Source organism: Festucalex cinctus, chromosome 4 (genome assembly GCF_051991245.1).
Source record: "Festucalex cinctus isolate MCC-2025b chromosome 4, RoL_Fcin_1.0, whole genome shotgun sequence".
Lineage (NCBI taxonomy): Eukaryota > Metazoa > Chordata > Actinopteri > Syngnathiformes > Syngnathidae > Festucalex > Festucalex cinctus.
In genome coordinates this window covers 11,918,653-11,933,994 of record NC_135414.1, presented here as the reverse complement: position 1 = coordinate 11,933,994, position 15,342 = coordinate 11,918,653, and the positions used below count along the sequence as shown (strand labels likewise).

The 15,342-nt window shown below is 39.4% G+C and overlaps 2 protein-coding genes across 7 annotated transcripts in view; both read left to right on the top strand.

Annotated features, from left to right (window-relative positions):
* Positions 1 to 12,079, top strand: part of csnk1g1 (casein kinase 1, gamma 1) — a 35,059-nt gene extending 22,980 nt beyond the window's left edge. Inside the window, exons 11-14 of one of the 6 annotated variants that reach the window (XM_077518918.1) lie at positions 1,425 to 1,538; positions 4,266 to 4,372; positions 8,218 to 8,241; positions 8,849 to 12,079. In XM_077518918.1, coding sequence (XP_077375044.1) covers positions 1,425 to 1,538; positions 4,266 to 4,372; positions 8,218 to 8,241; positions 8,849 to 8,903 — 300 coding nt within the window. In that variant the 3' untranslated portion in view covers positions 8,904 to 12,079. The remainder of the gene's footprint in view (positions 1 to 1,424; positions 1,539 to 4,265; positions 4,373 to 8,217; positions 8,242 to 8,848) is intronic. The other 5 variants (XM_077518919.1, XM_077518922.1, XM_077518920.1 and 2 more) reach the window with 5 other exon arrangements.
* A 904-nt stretch (positions 12,080 to 12,983) lies between these two features.
* rps17 (ribosomal protein S17) lies at positions 12,984 to 14,136 on the top strand. Its single transcript, XM_077518172.1, has 5 exons — positions 12,984 to 13,067; positions 13,471 to 13,622; positions 13,691 to 13,796; positions 13,877 to 13,942; positions 14,009 to 14,136. The coding sequence occupies exons 1-5, from the start codon at positions 13,065 to 13,067 to the stop codon at positions 14,084 to 14,086; spliced, it is 405 nt and encodes a 134-aa protein (XP_077374298.1). The 5' UTR covers positions 12,984 to 13,064; the 3' UTR covers positions 14,087 to 14,136.
* The last annotated feature ends 1,206 nt before the right edge of the window (positions 14,137 to 15,342 follow it).

Genomic DNA, 15,342 nt, shown 5'->3' with positions numbered 1-15,342 from the left:
GCTTACATGGTGTCACTCTGTTAAATAGCTCAATTCAAACCAATTTAAGTATGTATGTTTTTTTTCCCAAGTATTTTCCATAATTTCCAGAGGATGTGATAGTAGTATAGTTAAAAAATACGAGTGGAAGATTAAAATCAGACGACTGTCAAGGATCGAAATGAGTTCTTTTTGAGTTGACCGCTCTGACAAAATGTTTATTTTGGCTACAAAAAAAATTCTTTATAATTAAGTTTTGTTGTCTGAAACACAATAAATGGTTGATCATTGGTGTCGTGAGATTTTTAATTGCTCTTTTACTTAAACGGTATGGAGGACCAAAACTGCCAAAATTAAAAATAAATAAATGAATAAATAAAAGTGAAAATAAAAATAGATATAAATTATTATTCAGAAATTAAATATAAATGGAAATAAAAACAAAAAAAATATATATGCCTAAATAAATTAATAAATGTAAAAATAAATATAAAAATAAAAAAACGAGATGCAAAAAATAAAAATATACAAATAGAATTAAATATCAGTCAATAAATAAAAACTCTCTGCTCTCACATTTATTTATTTCATGCTGCAAACGTTCTGTTAGGTCGAAATGTTATTCAAATGAGGGGGTGGTCCTAAGCGTGTTTTGGGTTGGGCTCCGCTGTTGCAAACTGCCAGGCAGACAAGGAAGTCTCGCCGGCTTGCATGCAGAGATCCTGCAATGGACGACTCTCTGTCACCACAACTTGCAACTTGAGTTGCTTGATAACAAGTTTTGTTTTTTGCCGACCAGCTCACTCGACCATTGAAAGACTATTTGCAACGGCGGAGCCCAACCCAACTTTTGCAAGGCGCACTTAGGACTGCCCTCTCATTTGAATAATATTTCGACCTGACAGAGCATGTTTATTCCAACATTTATTTTTATTTTTGTTTTTATTTTATTTTTTTGGGATCTTGTTTTTTATTTTTTTTATATATTTTTGCCGTTATTTATTTACATATTTATGTTTTTTTGTTTTTTTTTTTAATTTAGGGATGTATATATTATTTCTATTTTTTTTTTTTATTTAATTTTTTTTTAATTTTTTTTATGGCTGTTGTTATTTTCACTGTTATGTATGTATGTATGTATTTATTTATTTAGTCATTTATTTATTTTAAAATTTGGCAGTTTTGGTCCTCCATAAATCAGAAGACACTTCTTTTGGTCTTGGGCACATTTGTTTGGGTTTTCTGGTTGACAACAAGTCTTGCTTGGTTTGGTTTGACTATAATTGAGTTGCGTTTTTGTTCTGCAATTTCCACGGTGCTTTGCATGAACCTGGCCTGGCCCACTCGAGTAGCCATCTTTCCTAATGCAACTATTCCATCACCCGTCCCTCTCTCATTGCACTCCCCAAAAACCCACTTCTCCTCTGGTCACTTGGCGTCCCAAGCAGACGGCGGCCTCTGATCGACGAGGAGCGTGGGAGGTGCAGCCCACTCGCCAAGCAAACTCCTCCTACCTGACCTCCCACCTAGCAGCGGACAGGCATGGGGGCTCAGTGCAGGTATACACACCCCCTTACCTTATCGGCCAGTCCACCCCATCCAGGTCTCAGGCCTCACATCTGTCTTGTAGCACCTCAGTGGCATTGTATGAAGTTTACAGGTAGCTTTTATATAAGAAGTAGTGCACATTTGCCATTCTGATAATTGAACAGAATTCTCATTGTTTTGAACCAAATTTGAATGAATATGAGCCATGTTTCATTCAATTTCGCCAATTTAATTTTGCTGTGTAAACTGAAAGTTACAGCTCAAAATGTGATCTTTCTGTGTGTTACTTAAATTGCCTGACGCTTAGATTGTCCAATTTGGTCGCTTGAGGTGTATGAGACAGATTTATGACCCGTGTTCTTCCCCCAGACTTTTGTACCTCTTGCTGGTGAATGTTTGTTTCCCACACCACCATCTGCATGTCCTCATGGTGACCCGCCCCACACACAGCGATGATGCCATGTAGCAGCAGACTTTGCACTCATGGTCTTACTCATCATGGCATCTTTGTGTGCCACATGAAAACATGACGCTTAGTGCATGGCAGGGTGACCTCAATTAGTGCATGTGCTTACTGTACATCTGAAATGGTCCTTAAAGACAGATTACAATCCATTCCTCCGATTTTTGCAGATTCAAAACAAGAAACTGTGGAAAATGATTGCAGGTTCAAACTGTTGCCATCTTAATGTTTATATTTAAACCATAATGAGCATTCAAGTGCAAAAAACGCTGAAATACTTAAGTTACAACAAAGTTTAAGCACACTTTAATGATTAACAAGGAGGAAGTAATAAGTCATGTCACTAACTGACTTTTGTTTAATGCAGAAGTATAAAAAGAAAGCCATTATATGCGCAATCTAAAAGCTAGGAAACTTGCCATGCCGGAAGCAGAAAGTTGAAGGGACAATTATTTTGTGGAGCCTAGAGAATATTATTCTCTTTCAACCATTCTTTTCTTAACAACAAGCCAAATAACAAGCAGTAGAGTGCTAGAGAAGAGTAATGCTTGACTGCATTTTTTTTTTACTTTTTGTTTTATTTTGGTTATTTACGACATAGTCTGCTAAATTTCAAATACTAAGGCCCTGACTTACCGAAAGGTTTGCAAAACAGGCACAGAGTTTGATTGCTGATTAACTAGCCAGACCAGGTTTGTTTGCCATGCGGTTCAGTTTGCACATAAATATTGGTGGCATATATGCAAGAAATACAGGAATTCAACACACATGATGTGACTAAACCTGAAATGAATTCAAATGGGAGATTTTGTATCTTTAAAGCAAACCAGTTCACACAATGGTGCCAGGGAAGCACAAATCGAATGAGTGGCAGGAGGGTGAACTTTTGCAATCTTGTAAGCATTTTTATTTTTATTTATTTTTCCCATGTAAGCAAATACCACTATTACCAAAACCTAGCATCTACTGAGCAAGGTAATTTTGAAGCTTCTGAATGATCATAAGGCTAACTTGAGCCAAGGTTCGTATAGTTATTTAAAATGATTAATTAAAAACAGAACCAATCAAACAAAACGAAAATGCTTTAAAAAGAATTACTGAAACGTCGTTTACCTCTTTTCACTTAATACAATACATGAGTTTTGAGAGTTCATTTTACATGTATTTATTTAGGTAATGCATCTTACACTCGACAAATTTTCTATATAATAATAATAATAATAATAATAATAACAAAAATAATAATAATAATAATAACAATAACTTGATAAACAACTATTAAAAACTAAGACAAATAATTTTTGGAAAAATTTATATTTTGATCATTACAAAAAAAAAGAAAATTATTTAAAAAAAAAAAACCATGTATGAATATTTTGATCCATCATAAAAAAAGAAAATGATTAAAAACAAACCATGAATGAATATTTTTGATCCATCACAAAAAAAAGATTAAAAACAAAAGTCTTTGATTTAGCACGTCGGTTAAAAAAAAAAAAAAAAAAAGTTTATTAATTGAAATAGTCCTCTAAAAGGTGACTAGTTTAATTCAAAATTCATTAGGCCTACACTTACGGGATTTTTTTTTTTTTGTTTTTTTTTTTTTTTTTTTTAAACATCAGAAATGCAAATTACAGCTGTCAAATGAATCAATTAATTGATAAGTAATGTATTATCAAATTAATCAACGACTATTTTAATAATTGAGTAATTGTTTGGAGCCATTTTTTAATTTAAAATTGTTCAAATCCTCTGATTTCAGCATGCCAATAATTGTTCACAGATTTCTGACCAATAACTTGTTAATAAACAGTAATCAGTTTAAAAAAAAAAAAAGCTTTTGTAATACAGGACTGTCTCAGATAATTACAAATTGTGATATATATATATATATTTTTTTTTTTTTTTTTTTATAAACTTGGTCTGAGGAAATATTCTAATATTTTCAGATGGAATATTTTGAGTTTTCTTAAGATGTGAGTCAGCAATATTAAAGACTGTCATGATTTAGAACCACTTGTGAATCAGTGAAACTTTCAGTTATCTCATTCCAGCCCATTAATGTAGTGTGTCTGTGTTATTGATGTGCGGCTTGCTCTTTGCCACTGTGGGACTGACGCGCGTCCATACAGTGAAAGTAGTGCGGTCACAATGTTGCATTTTGCTCACCCGCTCAAATCACCGACGCTGGCAAACATGTTAACTCGTAGTTGCTGTGCGGTCGGGAGTACGCGCAGACGCACGTGATGTGAAGATGCGTGTGTATGTGCCACAGGTGGTCAGTTCAACCAACGGGGAGCTGAATGCTGACGATCCACTCGCGGCTCATTCCAATGCGCCGATCACCGCCCATGCGGAGGTGGAAGTTGTGGACGAGGCCAAGTATGTGTCATGCCGCCGCACCTCTTCTGCTCTTCCACGTCCTGATGTTGCCTCCTCTCTTTCCTGCTCTTCCTCTCCACCTCTTTTTGCTTCGCTCCTGCTCCCCTTTGCCATGCTGTGTGAATTGTGACACCCTTCATCTCGCTTGTATCTTGTTTGACTGTGTGGGCTGCGCATCTTTGACTTTTCTACTTTATAAAGGCACAAGACAGTAGTCAGGTGAAGACTGAAATGTACATTTTAGCCTTAGTACGCATTTTCTTGTAGCACTGGTGCACAAAATACCAAAATGAAATCTATCAAGCTAAAAAAATAAATAAATTGGCTGACCTCCATTTAAGGAAATTACTAGGGGTGTGAATTGCCTAGTACCTGACGATTCGATTCGTATCACGATTCACAGGTCACGATTCGATTCGATACCGATTAATCCCGATACGAATTTATAAGTCGATTGTTGCGATTTTTTTTCATTCAAATTTAGAAAATACTAATCAGTAAGCTTGTAGAGTGTAAGATTTATATGAAAATGTATTATTTATTTATCTGAAATTTCAGTCTTATGCAGTTTGTAATCTGTTTCATGTTTGAACAGCATTCAAATAAAATATTAAGGCTTAATGTTCCGTTCATATAACATTCTTCCATGCTCAAGGTGTGAATCCTAACCCAAAGTCAGACGTTTTGTTGAATATTTTGCCATTAAAAATGGAAGTTTAAAAATCGATTCTCACACACAAAAAAAAAAAAAAAAAAAAAAAAGGCAATGATGATAAGACGTTGAATCGGTAAGACTACCGAATGAACAATTCTGAGCTCTTAAAAAAAAAAAAAAAAAAAAAAAAAGGATTTTTTTTTTAATTGAATCGATTCGAGAATCGCGCGATGTAGTATCGCGATATATCGCCGAATCGATTTTTTTTTTTTTTTAACACCCCTAGAAATTACATATTACATTGGGGTCTCAATCATTCCGGACTGGACATCAAAGATTCAAGAAAAGGTGATTCATTTCCTTCTTATAAATCACATACATTTGCACCTGTTTGTATTTTTTTGTCAAATGACGAGCCATCCTCCATTGGTGTTATTCTCCTCAGCACACAGAGGGGAGGGGTGAGCAGTTACACACGGAGGAAGAGGTGGAGTGAGCAAGACAAAGAGGCACTGATTAATGTGCATTGTCCTAAAAACATTTAAACTTGCGTTCAATGGAAAGAAATGCTGTTTTTATTTCCACAAATATTTCAATGATTAGCATTTCAGAGGTGTATTTTCAATACTATTTGTGCTCACGGATGTCATAACGTCAGAATCGGCCCATGCCTAATTTCTAAACATTGTCAACAACATCTACACAACGCAACACCATATTTTAGAAGGTAACAACATCTACACAACGCAACACCATATTTTAGAAGTTAATCTGTGCCCTAATATGAATAACAAATGATTTGCAATATGCCTTTGAACAGTGGTCCCCAACCTCCGGGCTGCCATTTGGTACCAATTGAGTTTCTGATCACCACCCCATCAATCCTGAAATAATAAATTGCCAGAAATTTCCATGGCTTTCTGTATCAAATTAAACAGCTCTACACCTAAGGGTTTATCATCATTTCCATCATTTGTATTGTAGATGCAATCAATAATTACTAGTACTACACATAATTACAAGCCTTTTGATTTTCTTCTTGACTGTCTTTTACTGGCGACTCTCATCCATACATCCCACACAGTATTGCAGTATCAGTACTTTCCACTGTTGCTTTATTGGCTGTTTCCTTATATGATGCAGTGAATCAGACTTCATGGTCAATAATAGGCCCATTTTTAACATTACGCACATACCTTGGCATTCCACCAAAATTTACAATGGTGGGGGAGTGCAGGTGCTTGGTAAGGTTGGAAAGGGCGCTAAAGAGAGGATTATGTCATCACTGGATGATCCACAAGCATTTTCAGGAACCATTTCAGGTTTTCATCATGTATAGAAGACTTGATTGTAGAAACTGAATTGATGCAGATGCAATATCTCAGTTTAGATTTAAAATGTTAGACCTGGCTTTATGATGATTTAAAAAACATTGGTCCACGTTTTCCCTTCCCCGGATGCCGAACCAGGCCTGTTGATGGGGCTCAGGATCGGAGTCCGCTGAGGAAGCCTTTTGTTACCTGTTCGATTCATAACCTTTATTCTGGGCGCAGCTGAGGTGTTGAGGGAGTCCGGTTTGGTGGCCTCAGTTTTGCATCACTGCTTTTCGTAGATTATGATGTGCTGTTTTGCTTCTTTAAGATGTGATATCTAACTCTTACTGGAACTGTTCACAGCCAAGTATGAAGCGATTGAGATGAAAATCAACACATCTAAATTTGAGACCATGGGGCTCTGAGTTGGGGAGTTTGAGATCGACAGGCAGATCGGCGAAGTGTCTGCTGTGATGTGGCCTCTGTATCCGTCTGTTGTGATGAGGAAGGCGTTGTGCCAAAAGGCAAAACTCTCAATTTACCCGTCGATTACGTTCCTACCTTCACTTATGGCCATGAACTCTGGGTCGTAACCGAAAGAAAAAGAGCTGCCAAAATGAGTTTCCTCTGCAGGGGGTCTGGGCTCTCCCTTCGAGATGGGGAGAGAAGCTCGATCATCCGGGAGGGACTCAGAGTCAAACCTCCACGTTGAGAGAATTGCCAGTTAAGGTGACGGGGCATCTGATTTGGATGCCTCCTGGACCCCTCCCTGGTGAGGTGTTTCGGGCATGACCTACTGACAGGAAGCCCCGGGAATGACCCAGAATTTACAGGAGAGAGACTATAGGCGCACTCACACTAGGGCCATTTCTTCCGTACCGTACTCAAGCCAGATTACCCCCCCCCCCAGAGCCCCCACCTACACCCCGCACTAACATTACTCTAACCAAACCGTGTCCGGGCCCATTTGCCTCCAAAATATACGCCACCACGTTGATTCACGCAATAAGAATACGTCATCATTAGAGGGACTGTTGTTTAGACAGCTCAGCAGCTCGATGGAGAGCGAACTCGACAACACGGTTGCACTTCATCATCAGACCAACGTGAGCCCTTTGCTGCTACCATCTCTTTGCTAGAGACACTCTGGTTGTTGTATGATCAACAGTTCTGGTCGTTTGTTATATTCGTCACACGTACAAACATGACGTCATGGTTACGTTTCGCACGGCGACTACACGCCCTGGCTGTGCGCATGTGCAGCCAACCAACCGTTTCCTGGTCCACCTCTCCCAATCGTGCCAAATTGAGGATCCGAACCGTACTCGGGCGCGGATCAATTGCGTTATAGAATCCAGACTTTAGCAGCAAGCGTGCTTGGGCACGGTACAATGGCCCTAGTGTGAGTGCGCTCTATGTCTTTGGGCTGTCCTGGGAAGTCTGGAGTTCCCTGCTGAAGTGTTTTCACCACAGGGTGTATAGGTGAGATGGCGATGGCAGCTTCACTGACATAATCAGCGTGACATCATGGCAGCAAGACAAAGTGACAAGATTTTGAAATTGACACGAAGAGGAACTTTTTGTCTTCTCATTCGTTCCATTGTTTAGTGATGCACTTCATTCAAACATTGAAGTATCACACAAATCCTGTGGATTCTGAATACATTACAATAACATCAACTTCCTGATAGTCTACAACCAATCCAGAACTAGCAACTGGTCTAGTTCCTCGTACAGTTTCTCCCTCAAACCTCCCCATTGTGCTTGTCCGTGTGCATGTGTGTGTGTTGCACGCACTCTGTCCTCATCATCATGTTCTTGCTGTATTAATCTATCTTTCTTTTGTCTTTCCACTCTTTGTGTTCTCTCTTCTGTAGCTGCGTGAAAATGCTCAACCTGTGGTGAGTCCCTCTCTGCTCGTCTACCTCAGGCTCATGGACAGGGAGTGGTTCAGCCTAGGCTGGGCGCAACCCACTGGTTGGGTTTAGAATCTTACACAAACTCATGAGATCACCTTGACGTGGCCTATATCGTATCAAAGCAACGAGAGGCAACTTTGAAAGCGTCAGAAGATGTGGTCCCGTTTGTAAGGCTTGACTCCAGATGAAAGGAGTTAAACCTTTTGTTACTTGATTATAATACGAGGACCCAGTCATGTCCTAATTTACAGTTTTGTTGTCTTTGTGTGTATTTATGGAACCACTGGCTCATCCTGTCTTGGCTCTTTGTGTGCACTCCTCCACATTCTTTCCCTCGCACTTTATGGACAAAAAAAAAAAATAATAATAATCGGACCTTGCCTTGCGTACTGGCCAAGAGTCCAGTTGGAACAGAAAAGGGCTCGACTGTTAACACAAATTTAGAAGCCAAACTATACTAAAATTGGGAAGTAAGATTGGAAGGTTCTTGCCCAACCCCTGAATGAAGAGTTTTAAGTTTTGTCCATCTGTTGTGCCAATGTAAGCGCTCCGTCTTAATTGCCAGTTGAATGTGTGTCTGTGTCCACAGGTGCTGCTGCTTCTTCAAACGGAAACGGAAGAAGAACACCACGCGACACAAATGATGAGCAGCCTGAAACCTTCTGGCTTGCTTGAGTGTGCTGACAGAAATCAGTGAGGTTCTGTTCAGAAGACAAGCGCAGGAAAAGGAGAGCGCTCTTGATGGAAGCGTTTTGTGAAAGGACCTGTGAAATGTTTTTGTTTTATTGACGCTTTGGTCATTTGCTGGGATTTTTTATTTTTTTTTCTCCATCCAGGATGTGCGGGCTAACATTTTGTTGGAACTTTTGCAAAGCATCATTTTGTTCAAGATGCATTTTTCTCCTTTTGCCGCCCCCCCCCCCCCCCCTCCTCCTGTGGTTTTTGATTGATTGTTTGACTGGCTCAATCGTATTTTCATTTCCCCGTCGCAGACTGTTTTTGATGAAAACTGCCTTTTGGGGTATTCCTGACGTGGGACTGAATGTAAAGCATGACACACGAGGAGCCAAGAGCCGAAAGCGCTTTGCATTAGCTCCTGCACTTTCTGCCTCCAAAAAGGTGCGCCGTGGGGACCAGAGAGCGCAGGAGAACACACACAAACGCGCACTCTCGTCGGAGAATCTGCGCTCCGGCTCCGAGGTCAAATGATCCCTCTCGACACACTACAACCCTCCAGACTCTCGTCCTGTTTTGTGAACACTTGGAGTTGGGCTGGATGAAGAAACTATTTATGATATTTATCTCTTGGTTGCCACCAGTTTTCTTACGAATTTCCCCCCCACATACACGCTGAATGTATGAACCGAAAAGTAAATGACTTTGGAGCATTTATCAAATTTGTTCTGTGCATGGGAAGGTTCAAAGGTGAGACCAAAACTAATTTGGTGTTAAGAAATGGACACTGCTCCAGTCGTTGCTTTGGAGCTTCTCAACACTACTGTTCTCTGCCTTAACCCCAAACAAGCACCTCACTGATCTGAAGGTTGTTAGGCTGGCAGCAGTTTGAGCGGTTAAGTGTTTTAAAAAAAAAAAAAAAGAGAAAAAAAAAGCCCAAAGTTGTGAACTGTGAGTGACTGATGGATTCCAGCCTGATGCCCCGCCCCCGCACTGCAAAGCAACGTTCGACGATGGCGACTGTTGGAGAGAGATGTTCTCGTATCCGTATCATTTAACGGAGGGCTGCCTTGAAACAATATCCTCAGTACGTCACCTTGCCTATCCTCCTAACACAGTTTTTATTTTTTTATTTTGTGTCTTGCTAATGTGAACATTTTAAAATGCAATTGTTTGTTCAATCCAAATAGCCATGGCTTTATGAGTAAGGAAAGGGTAGCAACGTGTGGAAGAAAAAAGCTTGAGACCATGACTGCACTACTACATTTGTTGACCCCGTGTTCTTCTGTCGTCGGATCTTTCATCCTCTGCGTCGCGTGCCAGGCTTCGTCAACCCTCGTTTTTTTGTGTGCCATGTCTCGCCCGTCTTCACCTCCGCATGAATCCACTCTCACTGGAGGTGAAGTGGACCTCCGCCCGCATCTTTTTGAATACAATGTCGTAGATGTCGCTAACTATCGTTGCGTGTATTTACACTGTATAGCGTTCGAGTTAGTTTTTCGCCTTCACCACTGGCGTGAGGCTTAGGTTGTGTTATTGAAAGTACTTGAATATGAGCATCTACGGGACCTTTTCTGATGGTAATAGTGGGAAAATGGGCTATTTGGATGACGAGTATTCCTTCCATTTGGAAAATGATGGTGTCTGTTGACTGTGCTGGACGGGTGATGTTGGTCAGATTGGGGGCAGGTCATCGTCAGATGTTCAGCTGGAAACCCCCTTTTTTTTCTTCCCCCCCCCCCTTTTTTTTTTTTTTTTTTAAATAAACCTCGGACCCCAATAATGCCACAAGTGGCGGCGGGCTGAAAAAGTTGAAAGTGTTCCCGGTGCTGAAGTGGTTGTCCGAACTAAATAGCCTTTCACGTTTTGTTTGGTTTCATGTCTTCCCTGAATTCCCTTAGTGCCATTCCTGAGACTACTACAAGTCCATGCCTTTGACCTGTGCCAGGAAAGTGGAATGTTTTTGTTCATTTGTCGTTTTACCATCTCATTCCAACTCATGTCCTTGATATGAAAATGTGGCCACCATTATTCTAAACAAAAAAAGAAATCACGACGTATGGTGGCTGAATTCAGTTACCGGGAAGTGTTGGAAGCGAGCCAGGAAAAGTGTTGTCACGTCTTCAGAAGTGAGCTTTCCTTGCTCCTGCCTCTTGTGTGCTGTGAACCTGACAGCCTTTTCTTTCCTTTGCATCTGTGGGCCTCCTGCAGTGCCATGTCTGGTTACTATGCGCATGGCTTATCCAGGGAGTGCTCTGCCTCCCAGGGAACGCATCTATTGTCGGCTCTGTGAGACGTTACGGCTTCCAGTCATCTTTATGAACATGGGGAGATAAAAAAAAAAAAAAAAAAGGTATTCCATTTACTTTCCAACCGATTCTAGAGCTCACCATGGGTTTTGTTGCGTTGGACTTCAGGTTGTGTGTGTGATATTCTGAGCTGCGGTGTCAAAAAGATGCGTAACAAAGCTAAGGACGGTTCAAGTGGTAAGAATGGCTCCATACTTTTTGGGTTCTCTGGCACTTTTCCTCGTTGCTGTACTGTAGATTTGTCTTGGACTTACTGTATTTTTCTTTGAAGCAGAGGGTGACATTTACTGCAATGTTGTGATGCTTATTTGAGAATTGTAAATTGTACAGACTTCACAATTGTAGTCTTGGTTCTTTCTGTTGGGATTCCATAAAAAAGCTGTATTTGATAATTTGTTTCCTCTCCGCCTTTCAAACCGTGGAAAATCTAGTTGTACAGCTTCAAGAGTTTATTTTCCCCTCAACACAATTATTTTCTCCCAGAGCTATGATTAAGAGAATTCTTCAAACTGTAAATAAGTATGTATTATTGTGTTGAAATATGAATGTCACTTCAAAAATGTACTTTGAGTTAGTCAAGGGCTTCAAGAGTGAAGGACCCAAGTTTCCCATTTTTATTGTTCTCCAATTTTTAATTTGCTTGAAAAAAAAAATTAAGGTCCTTATTTTTTTTTCTTTCTTTTCTTTTTTTTTTTAAATTGAGTTGCCTGGTCCCCTCCTTTTGATTCATGTTATGATTTGTCCTACATGAAAAATCACTTTTTATTCCCTCCACGCCTAAAGGGAAGTCCAGTTTGCACCCTTTTTTATGTAAAATAAAAGATTTCTCCACCTTTTGTTCTTGTTTTGGTTTGTATTAGTACAACTTTATTTTAAATTGCTTCAGAATTAATACACTTTTGTTTCTCTAAACATTACTGAAAGCAGATTACTGCTTCCAACCCTTGTTAAGTATATACTTTCCACCATATAATAGAATATGATTTATTTGTTCTTTCAGTATAAATTGTTGACAGATGGATAATTTTCTGATCAATTTCCCACACTGCAGGGCATTGGGAATCACTGCCTTAAAGGAATGACCATTTAAATTAATATTTAAGTAAATTAATTATTCAATGTGATCCAACAAAAAAAAAAAAAAAAAATGGCCCTTTCACCCTCTAGCTGGAGGAAGTGCTTGATGTTTTCGGATAAGAGAAAGGCATTAACAATGGTGTAAGTGGAACAAATTTGATTAACAACATCACTTGTTTTTGTGATCATTTATTATTGATTTAGATTTGTTTTGAAAACACTTTCTAAAAGGTAATAGGAAGCCATGTCTTTTGCAAACTGAGTACAGCCCAAAAAAATGGTTAAAGCAATACATATAAATTATGAAATCGTTTAGCGGCTATGATGGATACATTTGGTGTGAAAATATACATTTTAAAACATAAAAACTAAAATGACGCATTTGTGTTATCTGTCTATTAAACAAGTAGCAGAAAAGAAAAACGTATACAATCAATCACAGTTTACATGTTCAAAGGGAGTAGGAAGAAGTTGAAAACTTATCTAGTCCTACCTATTAAGTAATTACTTGAATTTATTATACGACACATTAATCTATGCCAAGCGAATAAAACATTTAAATTCTTGATTTTTAAATACCGAGTCAAGCAATTCAAAAATTACCCGTGAGACGTTTGCCGCGATTATGACTTCTGACCGCAAGGGGGCAGTGTTCTTCAGCATATCGTGTGATTGCTGACTGTTGTGCACTATAAACTTCCGGTTCAAAGTTGAGTACGTTCTCTTTTACCGGCCGGAATCAACATGGTGGGTATCTTCTACACTGGTAGCTGACAGTCTAACAATCCATCTCAATCATCCTATTCTGCGAACTTACTCAACAGTGAAAAGCGTCGTTCATCACACCAACGACATCAATAATTTCTTCTTATAGTCATTTTGGGTTTACCGCAGACAGTCATGGATGGATAAATTACGAATTGAACCGACTCGTAGGGAATCAGCTTCGTCGCTACTAATTCCTCTCAGTCCAAATGTCAACAGTGGTTCGCGCAAACAACGAATTTAGTGCAGTAGAGCTATGTTAGTAAAGTGGCTGATATTTAGCATTGGGTGAAGGAATTTGCCATAATCGAGGTTCCATGTGCGCTTGTGAATGCGCTTGCCAGTCATAGAGACGAGGGTTTGTTTATAATTGGGGTGTCATCAGGGACGAGTCAGGACCAAGACTGTCAAGAAGGCCGCCAGGGTCATCATCGAGAAGTACTACACTCGTCTGGGCAATGACTTCCACACCAACAAGAGATTGTGCGAGGAGATTGCCATCATCCCCAGCAAACCTCTTCGCAACAAAATCGCTGGGTGAGTTTGGGGTCTGCTGCACAGGGAAGAACTTTGTGCAAAACCAACGAGTTTGTTTTGTGTTGCAGGTACGTGACACACTTGATGAAGCGCATCCAGCGTGGTCCAGTGAGGGGCATCTCCATCAAGCTGCAGGAGGAGGAGAGGGAGAGGAGGGACAACTACGTGCCCGAGGTCCCACTTTGAATCTTCCGTCACTCCAAAGTATTGTCAGCTCGAGTAGCATAACCGATGACGTGCTTATCCTCCTCCAGATCTCGGCCCTGGACCAGGAGATCATCGAGGTGGACCCTGAGACCAAAGATATGCTCAAGCTGCTTGTAAGTCAAGTCTTAAATTGATTTGGAAGTGATGTGATATTCATGTGTTGCGTCTTCTTCCTGCAGGACTTTGGGAACATCTCCAAGCTTCAAGTGACTCAGCCTGTTGTTGGCATGAGTTTCAAAACCCCACGAGGACTGTAGAGCCTCGTTCCTCCTTTTGCTAATAAAGAAATGTCATTCATGGTTGACAATCACCTGTGGTTCTTTTCAACCCTTTCATTATACATATATGTAAATGTGTATGTGTATATATATATATATATATATATATACTGTAATTATGTTTTTATTTTTTTTTAAAACACATTACATAATGCCTTTGCTATAAAGCTCAAAAGTGTGCATCATGTTTCCACGTTTGAGCGGTTACTACAGATTGATTAGCAGTGCAGCAATGACAATTGACCGTCACAAATTCCCCGAGTCAGGTGCTAAAAAACAAAACCATGGCTTTATTTTTTTTTTCAAAATGACCGTGTATAGTAAGGCATCCTTATGTTTTCTCAATGACCATGTTATAGTAAGCCGTTTTATTTTTTAAACGACCATGTATAGTATCCATCCATTTTCTTGACCGTCTTCCTCACAAGGGTCGCGGGGGTGCTGGAGCCTATCCCAGCTGGCTTTGGGCAGTAGTTGGGGTACACCCTGAACTGGTTGCCAGCCAATCGCAGATGTACAGTAAAGTATTTTTCAAAAAAGATGACCATGCATGCATCATGTTTTTTTTTTTTTTCCTTTAAGACTTTTTTTTTTTTGGACCTGTATAGTAAAGCAGTTTTTTTTTTTTTAGAACCATCAGGTGTGGTTTTTTTTTTTGGGGGGGGGGGGGGGGGGGGGGGTTAACTACCATGTAGCCTATATAGTCAGTCATGCGTTTTTTAAACCACCATGTAGTCTACAAGATAGTGTGCAGTAAAACACCAAGACTTTTTTTTTTTTTTTTTAATGATCATGTTAAGGCTTTTTTTTTTTTTAACGTTAGTAATTTTATTTTTTCTTCTGTGACTCAGAAGGATTCTTGCTAAAGTTAAACTAAAACAAGTCACTTGAATGAAGCACAATTAATGATTGAAGATTTGCAATTTTAAAATAACACTGTTATACTAGCAATGGCCACCCAATCCCTTCGTGCACTGTTCAAAATGACCAGATAAACCTGACTTAACACAAGCAGTACTGCAATAAATTGCTTTGTTTTCATTTCACCATTTGAGATTGTATCGTTTCTACAGTAAAATACAGACCAGATTGAGTTAAGTCTTGGTAACGTTGAATTTTCAGCCCAATCCCCAATCTAAAATGGGGGTAAGAATTGAAATTGAACACTTATTTGAAGACTCAACTAGCGCATTTACTATTTAAATTACCTTCCAATAATGGTCCAGACAGAGCAG